Source organism: Suncus etruscus, chromosome 6 (genome assembly GCF_024139225.1).
Source record: "Suncus etruscus isolate mSunEtr1 chromosome 6, mSunEtr1.pri.cur, whole genome shotgun sequence".
Classification (NCBI taxonomy): Eukaryota; Metazoa; Chordata; class Mammalia; order Eulipotyphla; family Soricidae; genus Suncus; species Suncus etruscus.
This window is the reverse complement of record NC_064853.1, coordinates 131,935,637-131,948,386: the sequence shown is the minus strand read 5'-3', so window position 1 is coordinate 131,948,386 and position 12,750 is coordinate 131,935,637. Positions and strand designations below refer to the sequence as shown.

At 54.1% G+C, this 12,750-nt stretch overlaps 1 protein-coding gene across 3 annotated transcripts in view; it reads right to left on the bottom strand.

Moving 5' to 3' along the window:
- KCNIP1 (potassium voltage-gated channel interacting protein 1) overlaps positions 1-12,750 on the bottom strand; it is a 166,938-nt gene that overhangs the window by 118,145 nt on the left and 36,043 nt on the right. The window contains exon 1 of one of the 3 annotated variants that reach the window (XM_049776091.1): positions 2,511-2,653. The exons of 1 other annotated variant lie outside the window; for it this stretch is intronic. In XM_049776091.1, coding sequence (XP_049632048.1) covers positions 2,511-2,571 — 61 coding nt within the window. In that variant the 5' untranslated portion in view covers positions 2,572-2,653. Of the gene's footprint in view, positions 1-2,510; positions 2,654-12,750 lie in introns of those variants that run through there. One more of the 3 variants, XM_049776094.1, reaches the window with a different exon arrangement.

Below are 12,750 nucleotides of genomic sequence, written 5' to 3'. Positions count from 1 at the left end.
TGGCTCTTCCACATCCATCCAGCTCTGTCCTCTCCTAACTGCACTCCACGATCTCAACCTGATTGGGCGGATGGCGTCCGCAGATGGCCATCTATCTGGGTGATGGTGATGGTGATCTATCTGGGTCATGCAGGTATTGAGCCCCCAACAAGGGCTGGGGGTTCTGGGATGAGTTGGCAGGATGTTCTTCAGAAGTCGCCTTTCTCTGGGGGTGCAGGAGAGGAAAGTGGCCACTAGCTGAACTGGTTGGGGTTCTGAGACACAGTGCACAGGCCTGCTGCAGCTATTTTCAGACATAACTACCGCTGTTCCCTCCTCACTTGCAGGGGGGAAAAAGAGGCTTAGTCACACAGCTAAGAGGAGACACAGCCAGGGTTTGAACTCAGCAGGGCAGTGCCACTCCACTCTGAGCTGGAGATCTGTCCCTCAACTTCCATCCTTTGACAGTTGTCAACAAGATAACCCACCTCACCCGAAAGCCTGTAGCGAAACCTCACAGGTTCCCCATGAAGGACCTCAAGGTTCAGTCTGGGGGAACACACAAAGCTAGCATGCAGGAGGGGGGGTGACTAGCCCAAATTCCCCATCGCCTCTCACCTCAAGCATTGGGAGTATGAAATGAATAAGTAAGCACATAGACTGCTATGCCTGCAAGGCAGGAGAAGGGGGCTCCTGAATTCTGGCACCCCCTTTTCTTCTCCCCACCTGAGAGAAGCACTAACCACAGGGCACTGGGCACTCCATAAGCCATGGAGTGGGTGGCCTGGAGTGAGGGTGAGGAGATGAAGTAGGGGACAGTTATGGGAATATCCCTCCCTCTGCCACCTTCATTTTCCCTCACCCCATGCATCACAAGGCATCACCTTCCCTGGGTGCCCTCATCACATATACACCAGGTTCCTCAGAAGCCACACAGAGACTGCTAAAGTGGGGTCCTCTCACTCCCCCTCCACTTCCCACGCCCCTTTCCCAGTGAGAGGCATAAGGAGGGAGGACAATAAGGCTACCTGGGTTCTTGCCAGTGCCACCGAGAGTGTCATGGGCACAGGATGCAGTTTGCCATCAGCTTCCGGGTACCCACACACCATTTTCTGGTTGTTCTTTTTCTCTGGGTTATTTCATAAGACTCATAGAAGCCCAATAAAGCAGGCAGGACCTTGGGACCTCAACCCACCAACCAACCAACCCACCCACCAACCAACCCAACAGAAAGTGAACCTTCTCCCCTGCTTTTTCTGGCCCTTGTGTCTCCTAGTGGTCAGACAGATTGGAGGAGAGGAGGGGGAAGTGTGGGACTGAGGGGCTGAATTCCATCCCCTATAAAGAGCACCTCAAGGGCCTGTGGGTGAGAATGGGGTTCGAAATGTCAGAGGCATGGAACTGGTAGGCAGACTAGTCCCTGGGCAGGCTGAAGAACTGAGCCTCTGCCATGAGCCCCACCCAGACATGGCTAGGACCTCAGGTTGCCCCTGCTACACCAGACCCTAGCCCCTTCATGACAGGCAACTTGTTGGGAGCATTTGTCATGCAGATGCGCACCCACATCTTCAGGGGGCGCTTGAGGGGCTCCAGCAGGAGCCAGCAGACTGAGCAGTGGGAGATGGACCTCCACCTGTGATAAAGGCTGGACACCCCTCTCCTCCGCACAACTGGGGTTGTGTGAGGGACAGGCAGCTCCAAACCCTCCCTCCGCCCGCATAAGCACACTTGGGCATACCCCAACCGCAAACTGGCTCCCCCACGGATTCCCTTTTCTATCCGCATATGGCCTCATTACTGCAACAAGCAACTTTCTAGGTGCCAGAGAGAAGGAAGCCTGCAGGCAGGGGGCCGATGTGGTGCCAGCTCACCCTCATTCCAAAGGACCCAGCCGATGGCCTGGGGGTGGTGGAGGAGGAGCTGTGCTGGTCTCAGCAGGACTTTACACTTTCTAGTCCTTGACCAGACCCCCCCCCCCGCCTTTTGCCTTGACACCCCAGCCAGGGCCCCTGCACATGCCAAGCCCTCAGCCTGGCTCCTGGGACCTAAGACACGCGCCACCTGCAGAGGCTGATTCCTGTTGGCTTGCAGAGGGTCTCTGAAGGGGGGCACCGAGCTCTGTGGAGGGTGGATTTGGGACTGCACCAATGCCAGCTGTCACCGGAGTGAGGAGAGCACCCCAATGTTTTCACCCAGACAATCCATCCCCCTGCCCCCCACCTGTGAACCAGCAGCCTCTTTCCTCTGCTTCTGCCTAAGGGGTGGGTGGTTCTGGCACCCCATTCTTGTGGGGACCACAAGTGAGTCTGGCTGCTTCCTCCCCAGGTACGCCTGGGGTGGGGGGGGGGTCTGTGCCCAGGGCCCCCATGCGGGTTCTTTGGCTCTTAATGAAGGTAAGAGTGGTCTCCTCTGCTTGAAGACAGGGTTCTGGGCAGAGGAGGGAGGAGGCAAATGCGGGGGGATCTCAGCCTGGCTGGGCACCGGCACCCCCCAAAGCCCAGCAGGGGGAACAAAAGGACGAGGTGGCTTACCTTTGGAGGGCCGCCTTTGTTTGGTCTGCAGCGAAGAGAAGGTGCCCATCACCGCCCCCATGGCTGCCAGGACTCGGGGGGCTCAGGGAGGGCAGGCGTCCCCGCGGGGCGGTGGGGCCCGGGGCTGGCGCGCGGGGGAGCCCGGCGGCTTCTGCCCCTTCAGCCCGCGCATTCACCGGGCGCCTGGCGGGGCCCCGGCCGCTCCGCTCCGGCCAGCCTTCCCCGCGCCGCTGCGCGTCCGCGTCCTCCTGCTGCCCTCCGCGAGGCCGCGGCCGCTGCGCCCCGAGCCCGCCCGGAGCCGGACGGGGTGGCCCTCCCGGTCCCGCTGCCCACCGCCGGTCGGCCGGCCGAGGCTCGGGCTCTAGCGTGGAGCTGCCCGCCCGTCCCGCTGCCCGCCGGGCGCTCTCAGCTCCCTGCGCGGCGCCCGTGCCGGCTGCCCGCTCCGGCTGGCTCCGGGGGGCGAGCGCTGGGCATGAATGAACGCGGGCGCGGTGGAGCGGAGCCTGCCCACCGCCCCACCGCCACGTCGCTGCCTGCCTGCTGCCCGTCCGCTCCGCTCTCCCGCCCAGCACCGCTGTGAGTACCCGGGGAGGGGCGCGCGGGGTGCCCCAGGCCAGCAGGAGCAGGAGGAGGTGGAGGAGGACGAGGAGGAGGAGGAGAGGCCGGGCACCCCTGGGACCTCGCAGCTGGGAACCCATGTGTGGTGCAGGGGTCCAGGCCAAACCTCTGCAGAAGGCAATCTCCTCGAACCCCAGTGCCTGAACCCATGCGGAGGAGTTGGGGGACAGGGTGTGAAAAAATAAGACTACGGAAGACCCTCAACTTCCAGCCAGGGACAACTTCTAAGATCAGAAAGCTTGGGGGTGGCAGGAAAAGGGCCCCCCATTTCTTTGGTTCCTCTTTCCCATCCCTCTGGCTCTGTGGGGCTTTAGCGGCAGGACAGAGTGGGGCTTATACTGGCCTGGTCCCTTTGTAGACTCCCTGGGGCACCCCACTTTCCCTGCGGTAGAGAAAGAGCCGTGCAGCCCCCTGGGGTGCTGAAATGCTGCAGGACTTGCTCCTGGAGAGGCCTGACAGGAGCTCCTGCACCCCAAGTCCCTACAGCCTCGTTCAACCCTTCACCACATAGATTTTGGAGCCCCCATATAAGGCCTGCACCCAAAGAAGCTGCTCGTTCAGTCCATGTGTGTCACACACACGTGTGTGCTCACACACATGCACACAAAGGCAGCTCCCATCCCCCCAGGCTGCAGCTCCCGCAGAGATGCTTGTAGACTCTGCATGCAGACCATGGAGGCTCCTGTCTGTGGGGCTCACCTGTGCCAGAGGCTCAAAGCCAGGCCCCTCAGACGACGGCCTATCAGCTGCCCTTTGGGAGAAACTAGCCAGGAACCTGAGCAGTGTCTGCTACTTCACCCCTGGGACCTGCCACACTCGCTCCACACCCACACATGTCAATGCCTGCCTGTGCCATCTTTGCCTGGCCTTGTGCCCTGTGCATCATCAGGTGAGACAAGCCTGATTATCAGACAGGGTGGGAGGGGGCAGGGAATGAATTTGCCTGTGGGGCAAGCCTGGAATCTCAGGTAGGGAGCTGTACTGGTGGACCCCCACCCTCCTTTCCTCCTTCCTATGAACTCGAAGAATAGGGTGGGACATGGCTCCCACAGGGGACTGGCAAGGACCAGCAGGGACTGGAGAGAGAAGGATAGCTCTGACCACCACTGGCTCAAGAGAGTTGATGACCACAAATAACCAGATGCCTGGGGATGCTGCTCCCGAAGCCCCGAGCAATCCCGCCCTAAAGCCCCCAAGCCCCTAAAGCCCCAGGCCACCCAGACAGCCTTCCCACTCCCTCCTTTACCTACAACATCAGGGCACTTCCTCTTCTCCAGGAAGCCCTCCAGCCACAGTAAGTGTTCTAAGCAGGAAATGCCTTGGCATCTGGATGAGCCAGACTAGCAGAGGCATAGAAAGACAAAACTTGCATTCCCTTCAGCTCATACCCCTGAATCCATCAGCCACAAGACCATGACCCTGCCCTGCTCTGCCCAAGAGACTGGTCCTGTGGCCCATGTATCGAATGGCACCCGAGGACCCAGCTCTGCAGGCACCAGGATATGAGCAGGGGGAATGGAGAAGCTCCCAGGCTTCAGAGAAGACCTCAGCTGTAACCTATGCCTGCCTCTGTGTGGTCAATGGCCAGCATGTGTGGGCACTGTCTGGTCCCTCATAGCACACAGAGGCCATGTGGACACAGCCAGGGGCCTACTGGTCAGACACCCCCAGACAGCCAGCCCCTGACCTGGGGCCGCAGCTACCCTGCCTAAGGACAGATATACAGCTCCACAAAATGAGTCTGCACGTCACACTGGTTCATCTCCAACCCTGGTGGCCCAACTCTCAGATGATTCTGGAAGACAAGCCCCTTCAACTTCCCCAACATGAACATAGGCAAAAAAGCCTTGAAGGCAGGGGTGCGTGGGTCAGGACCTGCATTGATGTGATACCAGCCAACACTCTGCCCACCCTGCCTCCCTCCCTCCCTCCCTGCCTTCCTCCCTCCTTCTGTCCCTCCAACCCTGGTTGCTGGTCTGGCTCTAAGGGTCTCAGTTGTACAATCCGAATGGAGCACAGACCTGGTATTCTGTAGCACCCTCTTCTGTCTCAGGCTCTGGCACAGGAACTTCAAAAGGTCCCCAACAAGACCCCAGTGGGCCCTCAGCCTGGCTTTCGCTTTTCTCAGGAGAAAGGCACATTCATGTGTGTGTGTGTGTGTGTGTGTGTGTGTGTGTGTGTGTGTGTGTGTGTGTAAGTGTGTAAGTGTGCGTGTGAGGCAAGAAGCCAAGGCTGGGTTGGGCTGGTCCCCAAAGTGCTCTGGAGACTCCGCATTCAGGCTCCTGATTCGGGCAGCTGTACCAGCAATTAAGAAACAGAATTGCTGGAGGGGTCCCTGCCTGGAGGCTGCTGGTGCGGAAGACAGCTGGCACCCCTCTGGGCTGGGAGGGAAGAACCCCATCCCAGAATGTATTCCTAGATCTCCCCCAACTGTGCCTCTCAAATCTCCTCCCGCATGTGTCCATGTGCTCAGGAGGAAGGCAGGAGCCCAAGGCAGCGCTGGACTGGGCTCTCCTGGATGCTGGGACAGCCCAAGGCGCTGCAGCAGGGCCCAGCCTGGCCTCTGCCTCCCAACAGCGGATTCCCCCTGGAGCCTGGATCCAGCCCTGGGACAGCCTCCTGCAGGGGCAAGCAGAGTTCAGCCACCCACGCAGAGCAGAACTGGCAGTTCCCAGGGCTGGGGAGGGAGAGAGAGGGAGAGGAGAGGAGAGGCATTGCTGCATGCCAGCTACCTTGGCAGGTGCACTCCTGTGGAGTGCAGAGGGATGAGCGGCCAGGCAGAGACAGAAACTGGCTGATCAGGCGCCCCCTACACACACACACCTACTCTCGACCCGGCGCTAAGCTTTAGGGTACTCCCGAGGGCCTCCCGACCTCAGAGCATCTTCAAAGTATCAGCAAAGACCCCAGGTGGGGAGAGCAAAGACACCTGAGCCTTTGAGTAGGGCAAGGGGGTGAATGGGGGAGTTGAGCCCAGCCTCAGTGGGCTCAGAACACGGGGGCCTTTGGGGACCCCCTCACTGCCCTTGGCTGCCACTGCCCATGAGAACAGATGCAAGATCAGCTCAGTACCCACACCAGCTCATGGCGGTACTTAGTGAAGAAACTAGCCTAGCACAGTAGGACAAAGGAGGAGGGCCAGGGAGTGTGGGGGAAGCAGATGGGGAGAGGGAGCTCTGGATGGTTGCACCCTAATGCTAAGACTGCTGCACAGTCTGGGTATAAGTCCAGGAGTGAGGGGGGTTCCCCCACCACCCTCTACACTCTCAGAGTTTGGGTCTATACTATTCTTCCTGTGGGCCTGTTCCCACAAAATCATTTCGATAACCTGCCCCCGTACATGTGCGCGCGCGCACACACACACACATATAGGTAGGGACTTTCGATGTGGGGCAGCCAAAGCAGAGAGGTTGCCAGTCTGCCCAAAGCCACACAGCAGGGAAGTGGCAGGAAGGAGGGGAATTAGCCTGGAGGTGGGGTGTGGCATTCAGTGTTGAGGAAGGGGTAAGGCCCAGGCCTGCATGGCTGTGCCTGTCAGGTCAGCAAGGAGGCTGCCCTCTCAGACTATATTCTGACAGCAAGGAGGCCCTGAGTAAAAGAGCCAGGATAAGTCAGATCCTTCTTGCCTAGTCCTGCGCAGGGTTGAATCAGATCCTGAAAGCCACAGCTATAGACTGTCATACCCAGCCCTGCTGCAGAGCTATGGACCCCACTGTGCAGATCCACACAAGGAAGCCTGAACCGTTCTACTGCAGCCTGAAGGGAAGATCCGATCCTGGGACAGGAAATACACAGGGATTGGATGCAGAGGGAGCACAGGTGGACACTTCTCCTGGAAAGAGGGTGGGCAAGCTGGGGGATTGGCCAGAAAGTCAGGTGCCACTGCTTAGAAACGTGCTAAAATCAGGGTCACTGCTGTGGCCCCAAAATCATAGGAGTTAGCATGAGCCGTGAGCCACCCTTGGGACTGTCACTGAAAAGGCCCCCCTCCCTGAGCTAGAAAGGCAGAAATGAGGTATGAACTCATTCTTTATTTTTTTTTGGGGGGGCACCCCCAGTGATGCTCAGGAATTACTCCTGGCTATGCACTCAGAAATTGTTCCTAGCTTGGTAAACCATATGGGAAGCCGGGAGATCGAACTGCAGTCCATCCTAGCTTAGTGGTGAAAGGCAGATGCTCTACTGCTTGCGCCACCACTTCGGCCCCATCAACTCATTCTTATAGGGCCTCTAAAATCCTGCATATGAAAAGTCCCAACTTCCAGGGGGCTTGTAGCCCAACTGTGCAGGGATGTCTGCAGCAGAAAAACTTCTGGAGACACTTGAGAACTGTGGCTTACCTTTTTGTTATATATTTGGAAGGAGATATACTCTGCAGCACTCAGGGTTTACTCCTGGCTCTGCACTCAGAACTCACTCCTGTTAGACTCAGGGGACCATATGGATGGCAGGGATCGAACCTGAATCAGCTGTGTGCAGGGCAAACACCCTACCCACTGTCACTCTGGCCCCCCACTCTGTCCTGTGTTAGGGTAGTGAAAGACCTTAACAGGGAGCAGGAAGGGAGATAGGGAAGATGCAGAATGGGAGGGATAGAAGTAAGGAAGAAAGGACAGCAAAATTCTCCTTCCTGCTGGCTTGCCCTGGGCAAGTCTGTGACCCAGTTTCTTTCCTTGAGGTGAGGATTAGGGCTAGAAAATGGTCTATGCTCAGGGGATGACTTATGGTGGTGCTCAGGGGTTCATATGTACCAGGGATGGAGCTGGGGTATATATTGCACAACTCAGCCCACTGATTGCTCTTGTCCTTGGTGAGGCTCCTTTTCTTCACCAGAAACCTGTGGGCATCAGAGGTGGTGGGTGGCAAGAGAAAGGCAGAAGTCTGACACTTGGAGGAGTCCAGCTGAGGGTGGCCAGTGTCTTTCTCTCCTTCAGAATTGTTTGGGTCACCTCTTTCTGGCTTGGCTCTCTCCAAGATACAGAGCTGCCACCAAGATACAGGGGCTTAGTGGGCCAAACAGGGTAGCTGCCCCACACCAGTTTGGGGAATCAGGGCCTCTTCTCCCTCAAAGTAAGGGTCTCTGAGTCATCCAGATCCCTGGGCCCTTGGGGACCTCCCCACAAGGACCCTGAGATCATCAAGGAGAGAGACTGGCCCTGGTGCTGTGGCAGTTCAGATCTCAGAGTTTCGTGCTGGGACACGGTGACCTCTGAACCTAGATTAGCTAAACTCAGCCTCTGGCAAAGGAAGAGATTTTCCACAGGCAAAACCAGGATACCAAGTGACTAACACTCATCAGGGGTCTTCGGAGGAGTGCATGGACTCGGGACAGTTCTGTGGGGCTTGAAGGAAGATTCCAGTTCTACAGTGAGGCGAGGCAAGGCGCAGGGTCTGTGCAGGGTCCACCCAGGGCTGGGGATGCAGAAGTGGGACTGAGTTCCATGCAGGGCAGGGGCGAGAGGTACTGACACTTCCAGCCCCCCCCCCCTCGGTCTCCTCTCCTCCCACCTGGCTGACAGGCGGCCTCCAACGGAGAAGTGAAAAATGAGCCATTAAATGTATTATGACTTGTGAAGCTGTCTTAATAATTAAGTTTTATTAAAACGAACACCGAGAAATTTCCTGACACGGCCTGCCTGCTTGGTAGAGCGCATCAGAGGTGCTGAACACGTGGGTTCTGGGGCAGGAGAGGTGGGGAGGGAAGAATAAGGATGGGGAAGGGCCTGGAGTGGGCCAGGAACCCCCAGGCCTGAGTTGCTGCCTCTGCCCCATTCTTACTAAATGTACGACGAAGTGGGGGGGGGGGCATGATTGCAGATCTCCACTGGCACAAATGCTATTCAGTCAGGCATTAGGAGTTGTGGATGACCTGGGAGGCCCCCCACTCCTTGGCCCCAGACTATACAGGAGAGGAAGCCTTATCCCCACATGGAGGACTTGCCCTCTCTTCCACTCTGCCCCAAGACCCTGCTTGACAGTGCTTTCCTCTGGAGAAGGCATTGGTGTGCAAGTGTTTGTGCACACGTGTTTGTATGTGTGAGTTCATGTGTGTTGGGATGACCCACTTGCCATTTTTTTACTGCTCAAGAAACCAGACCCTCGTGAGTGGCACAGGACATGCCTGAGACTTAGGACACGGCAGCTGAGAACTGCCCCTGGGTCATGGTGAGCTCAGAAGCCTTCTTTTCACATAGTCTGGTCAGGCTGTCCATGGACCCAGGCTCAGTGTCGAGGTCTTGCATGAGGCTGAAGCAGCCAGTCTAAGTAGCCACGATTCCAACCTGCTCAGTCCTGGGGCCTTTCTACCATACACAGGCTGCCTTTTTGTTTGTGTTTGTGTTTTTGTTTTTAGGCCACACCTGACTGGATTTAGGGGTTCCTAGTAACAGTGTGTTCAGAAATTGCTCCTGGCAGGCTCAGGGGACCATATGGGATGCTGGAAATAGAACCCAGGTCCATTCTGGTGGGGCGTGTGCAAGGCTGCTTTAATTATAGAGAGGGATATATGAAACAGACACACATGCAAACGAACACATAAACAAACATAGACCCTGAGGCTATGTGGAGAGTAAACTGAACCTGAGGGGGACAGAAAATAAAGGATCAGAGGCAGGCAAGGGAAGGTAAGGGTCAGTAAAAGAGCAGAAAGACAGGCAGGTAGGTCATCAGATACCCAGTAGGGTGGTGTCCTAATTTGGTGGAGGTCCCTGGCTCCACCTAGTGTGGGTATGAGGCTTGCATCCCTCACCTTTCTCGCTGAGCCAGGGAGAGCGGAGTCCTGGGGTGGCAGCATGGCCATCTATGGAGGTCCCAGCCCCTTTCACCCTGGGATGGAGCCAAAGGGCCCTTTGGAGGAAGAATGGGGCTGGGCAGACTACAAGGTCAGGAAGAGCTGGGTCCATGCACACTCATTCATGGAACATCCAGGTCCCTCAGCAGACTGCAGAGCAGTGAGGTGATGACACCATCTGGAGGTGGTCACAGTCAGGGGAGATGGACAGCCTGGTACTGACTCAGAGACAAGCTAGGTGTGACTTACTCCCCGGCCCTCCCACACCAATATACAATAAAACCAATAAAACCTCTGCCCATGGTTAGGGGAAAGAAGAGATAGGAGAAGACAAGACAAATGTGTGAATTACTCACCAAGTCTTTGGACACTGGGGACTGTGGACATGAATGGGAACCAGGAGCTGAAACTAGGTAAACACCATAGATTCCATTATAGCAGAACAGGGCTCAAAGTTGCCTCACCTTCATCTTATTTTTTAAAAACTCTTATTTATTCACGTATTTATTAATTGACTGATTAGTTTCTGGCCCTCACCCAGCAGTGCTCAGGGCCTACTCCTGGCTTTGTACTGAGAAATCACCCCCAGCAGGCTGGGGGACCATATGGGATGCTGGGAATATAAGCGGATCCCTCCTGGGTCAGCCACATTCAAGGCAAACATCCTACTGAAGTGCTATCTCTCTGGCCCCTCACCTTTACCTTAAAGAAACAAGAAATATCTTTTGAAAAAAAATTTAAGCAAAAAGCAAAGAGAGCAGACTATTAGAATCAACGATGTAAAACTGGAGGTGGCTGGGTAAGTGCAGGGGAAAAGGGAACTTCTAGGAGGATAAACTAGAGAGGGTCAGTCACCTGAGAGAGGAGAAATCTGGGGTGGGGTGGTCCTCACTTTCCTTTCTAAATGGGTTGCATTTTTCCTGAATTGCAACTTTTTTTTAATTAAAAAGAAAAAAATGTCTCCTAGAAAAGCTCTTGGCATCACAAGTTCTACTCAAAGGCTTCTCTGGTTTTGAAAACTAATATTCAATTTATTTATTAAAGTTACAAATTCACACAGATCCAAGTTCTTCTAAAAGCTTTCAAGTTTGGTTTAGAAATGTTATTACTTATTTATAAGTCTAGCAATTTTACCAATCAGTTTTAAGGAGACCTTTGAGGAATGTTTCTCCTCATTTACAAATGTGTTTAATTAAATTACTCTAAACATTGTAAAACTGCACTTACTGGTTTAATATATTTGAATCTCTTTTTAAGTACTTCTATGGTCGAACAAACCTTCTCAAGTCTTTAACTACTTTCTATCTAATTCATTCAACTTATAAATATAGAAAAGTTGATATTCTTTTATAGGTTTCAATACTTAACTTCGGTAATATTTTTAAACAAGATCTGCAGAAACAATTGCTCCGTTAAAAGATTTTACAGTCAAATGGAAAGTTAAATTTGAAAGAAATCTAAAAGACCACTTTTTCTTTTTTTCTTTTTTCTTTTTTGTTTTGTTTTGTTTTTGGGCCATACCTGGTGATGCTCAGGGATTACTCCTGGCTGTCTGCTCAGAAATAGCTCCTGGCAGGCACGAGGGACCATATGGGACACCGGGATTCGAACCAACCACCTTTGGTCCTGGATCGGCTGCTTGCAAAGCAAATGCCACTGTGCTATCTCTTCGGACCCAGGCCACTTTTTCTTAAATATTATAAAATACATACATACATACATGTATATTTTTCAAGCCTCAAATATTTTAGTGCTATGAGTGTGATTCTCCTCTAGGTTTCTCTGACTCTAACTCTTCCCAGGGTTAAAACAAACAAACAAACAAACAAACAAAACTAAATCCAGTCCCACTGATATTTCTGGCTGGCCACTAAGCAGCTTCTAGGAATGAACAGATGGGACTACATTTCCCAGTCTCCTTTGCAACTAGGCAGGACCATGTGAGTAGCTTTTAAGCAACCAGAATGGAAGGGGTGTCTTTCCACTAAACACCAGATCTGTTGTTCCTGCCCTTCAGATCTCCCTGAGAAATTCAGACTTTATCTTATTCTCTCTGTCCTCTGTTGGTTTCCATGTTAACAAGACTCAGAAAACTTAAGACTTCAAGCCAATTCATCTGAGAACTTGAATTGGCATTTAAATATGTCAAAAAGCTAACCCCTCTTTTGGGTGTGTTGACTTAACCCTCTTCACTTGCTATCTTCTAAATTTCTTAAAAGACTGTTTAAAATTTACCTGAGAGACTGAAAGAGACAGCATAGTGGATGTGTTCTGGCCACTAGCTCTGTGTGCAACCAACCTCAGTTTGATCACCACACTGCACATGGTATCTGAGCTCCATCAAAATTGAGCCTTAAGCACAGAGGCAGGAAGGAGTAAGTCCTGAGCAGCACCAGAAGACCCAGTCCTCTGAATCCGACAGAAGGTCTCTGCCACTTGCAGTTCTGCTGCTTGAGGACTGCATACCTGAGTCAACTTGCTCCCTCAGGACACCAGAGCTATATCTGCACCCCGACACCTCTCCTTCGCTGTTTCCACAACCTTCCTCCCTCTACCAGTGTTGTTCTTGGATCCTAGCTCTCAAGGCCCCCTCACCCAACTTCATGACCAATCTCCATCTTTGGCCTGGGATTAAGCTGGTGCCTCCATGGGTATTTCCACAAGGGGGGCACAAATACTACTCCAGCCTCAGGGGAACCCTTCTCAGCACCCACCACAGGCCACTTTTCTCCCCTGCTCCCACCTGGCTCATGAAAGACAGACTCCCACCTGCTTTGCTGAGATTCTTGCACTATTTCCACCTTCCCTATCCTTCCTCCATTCAGACTCAGT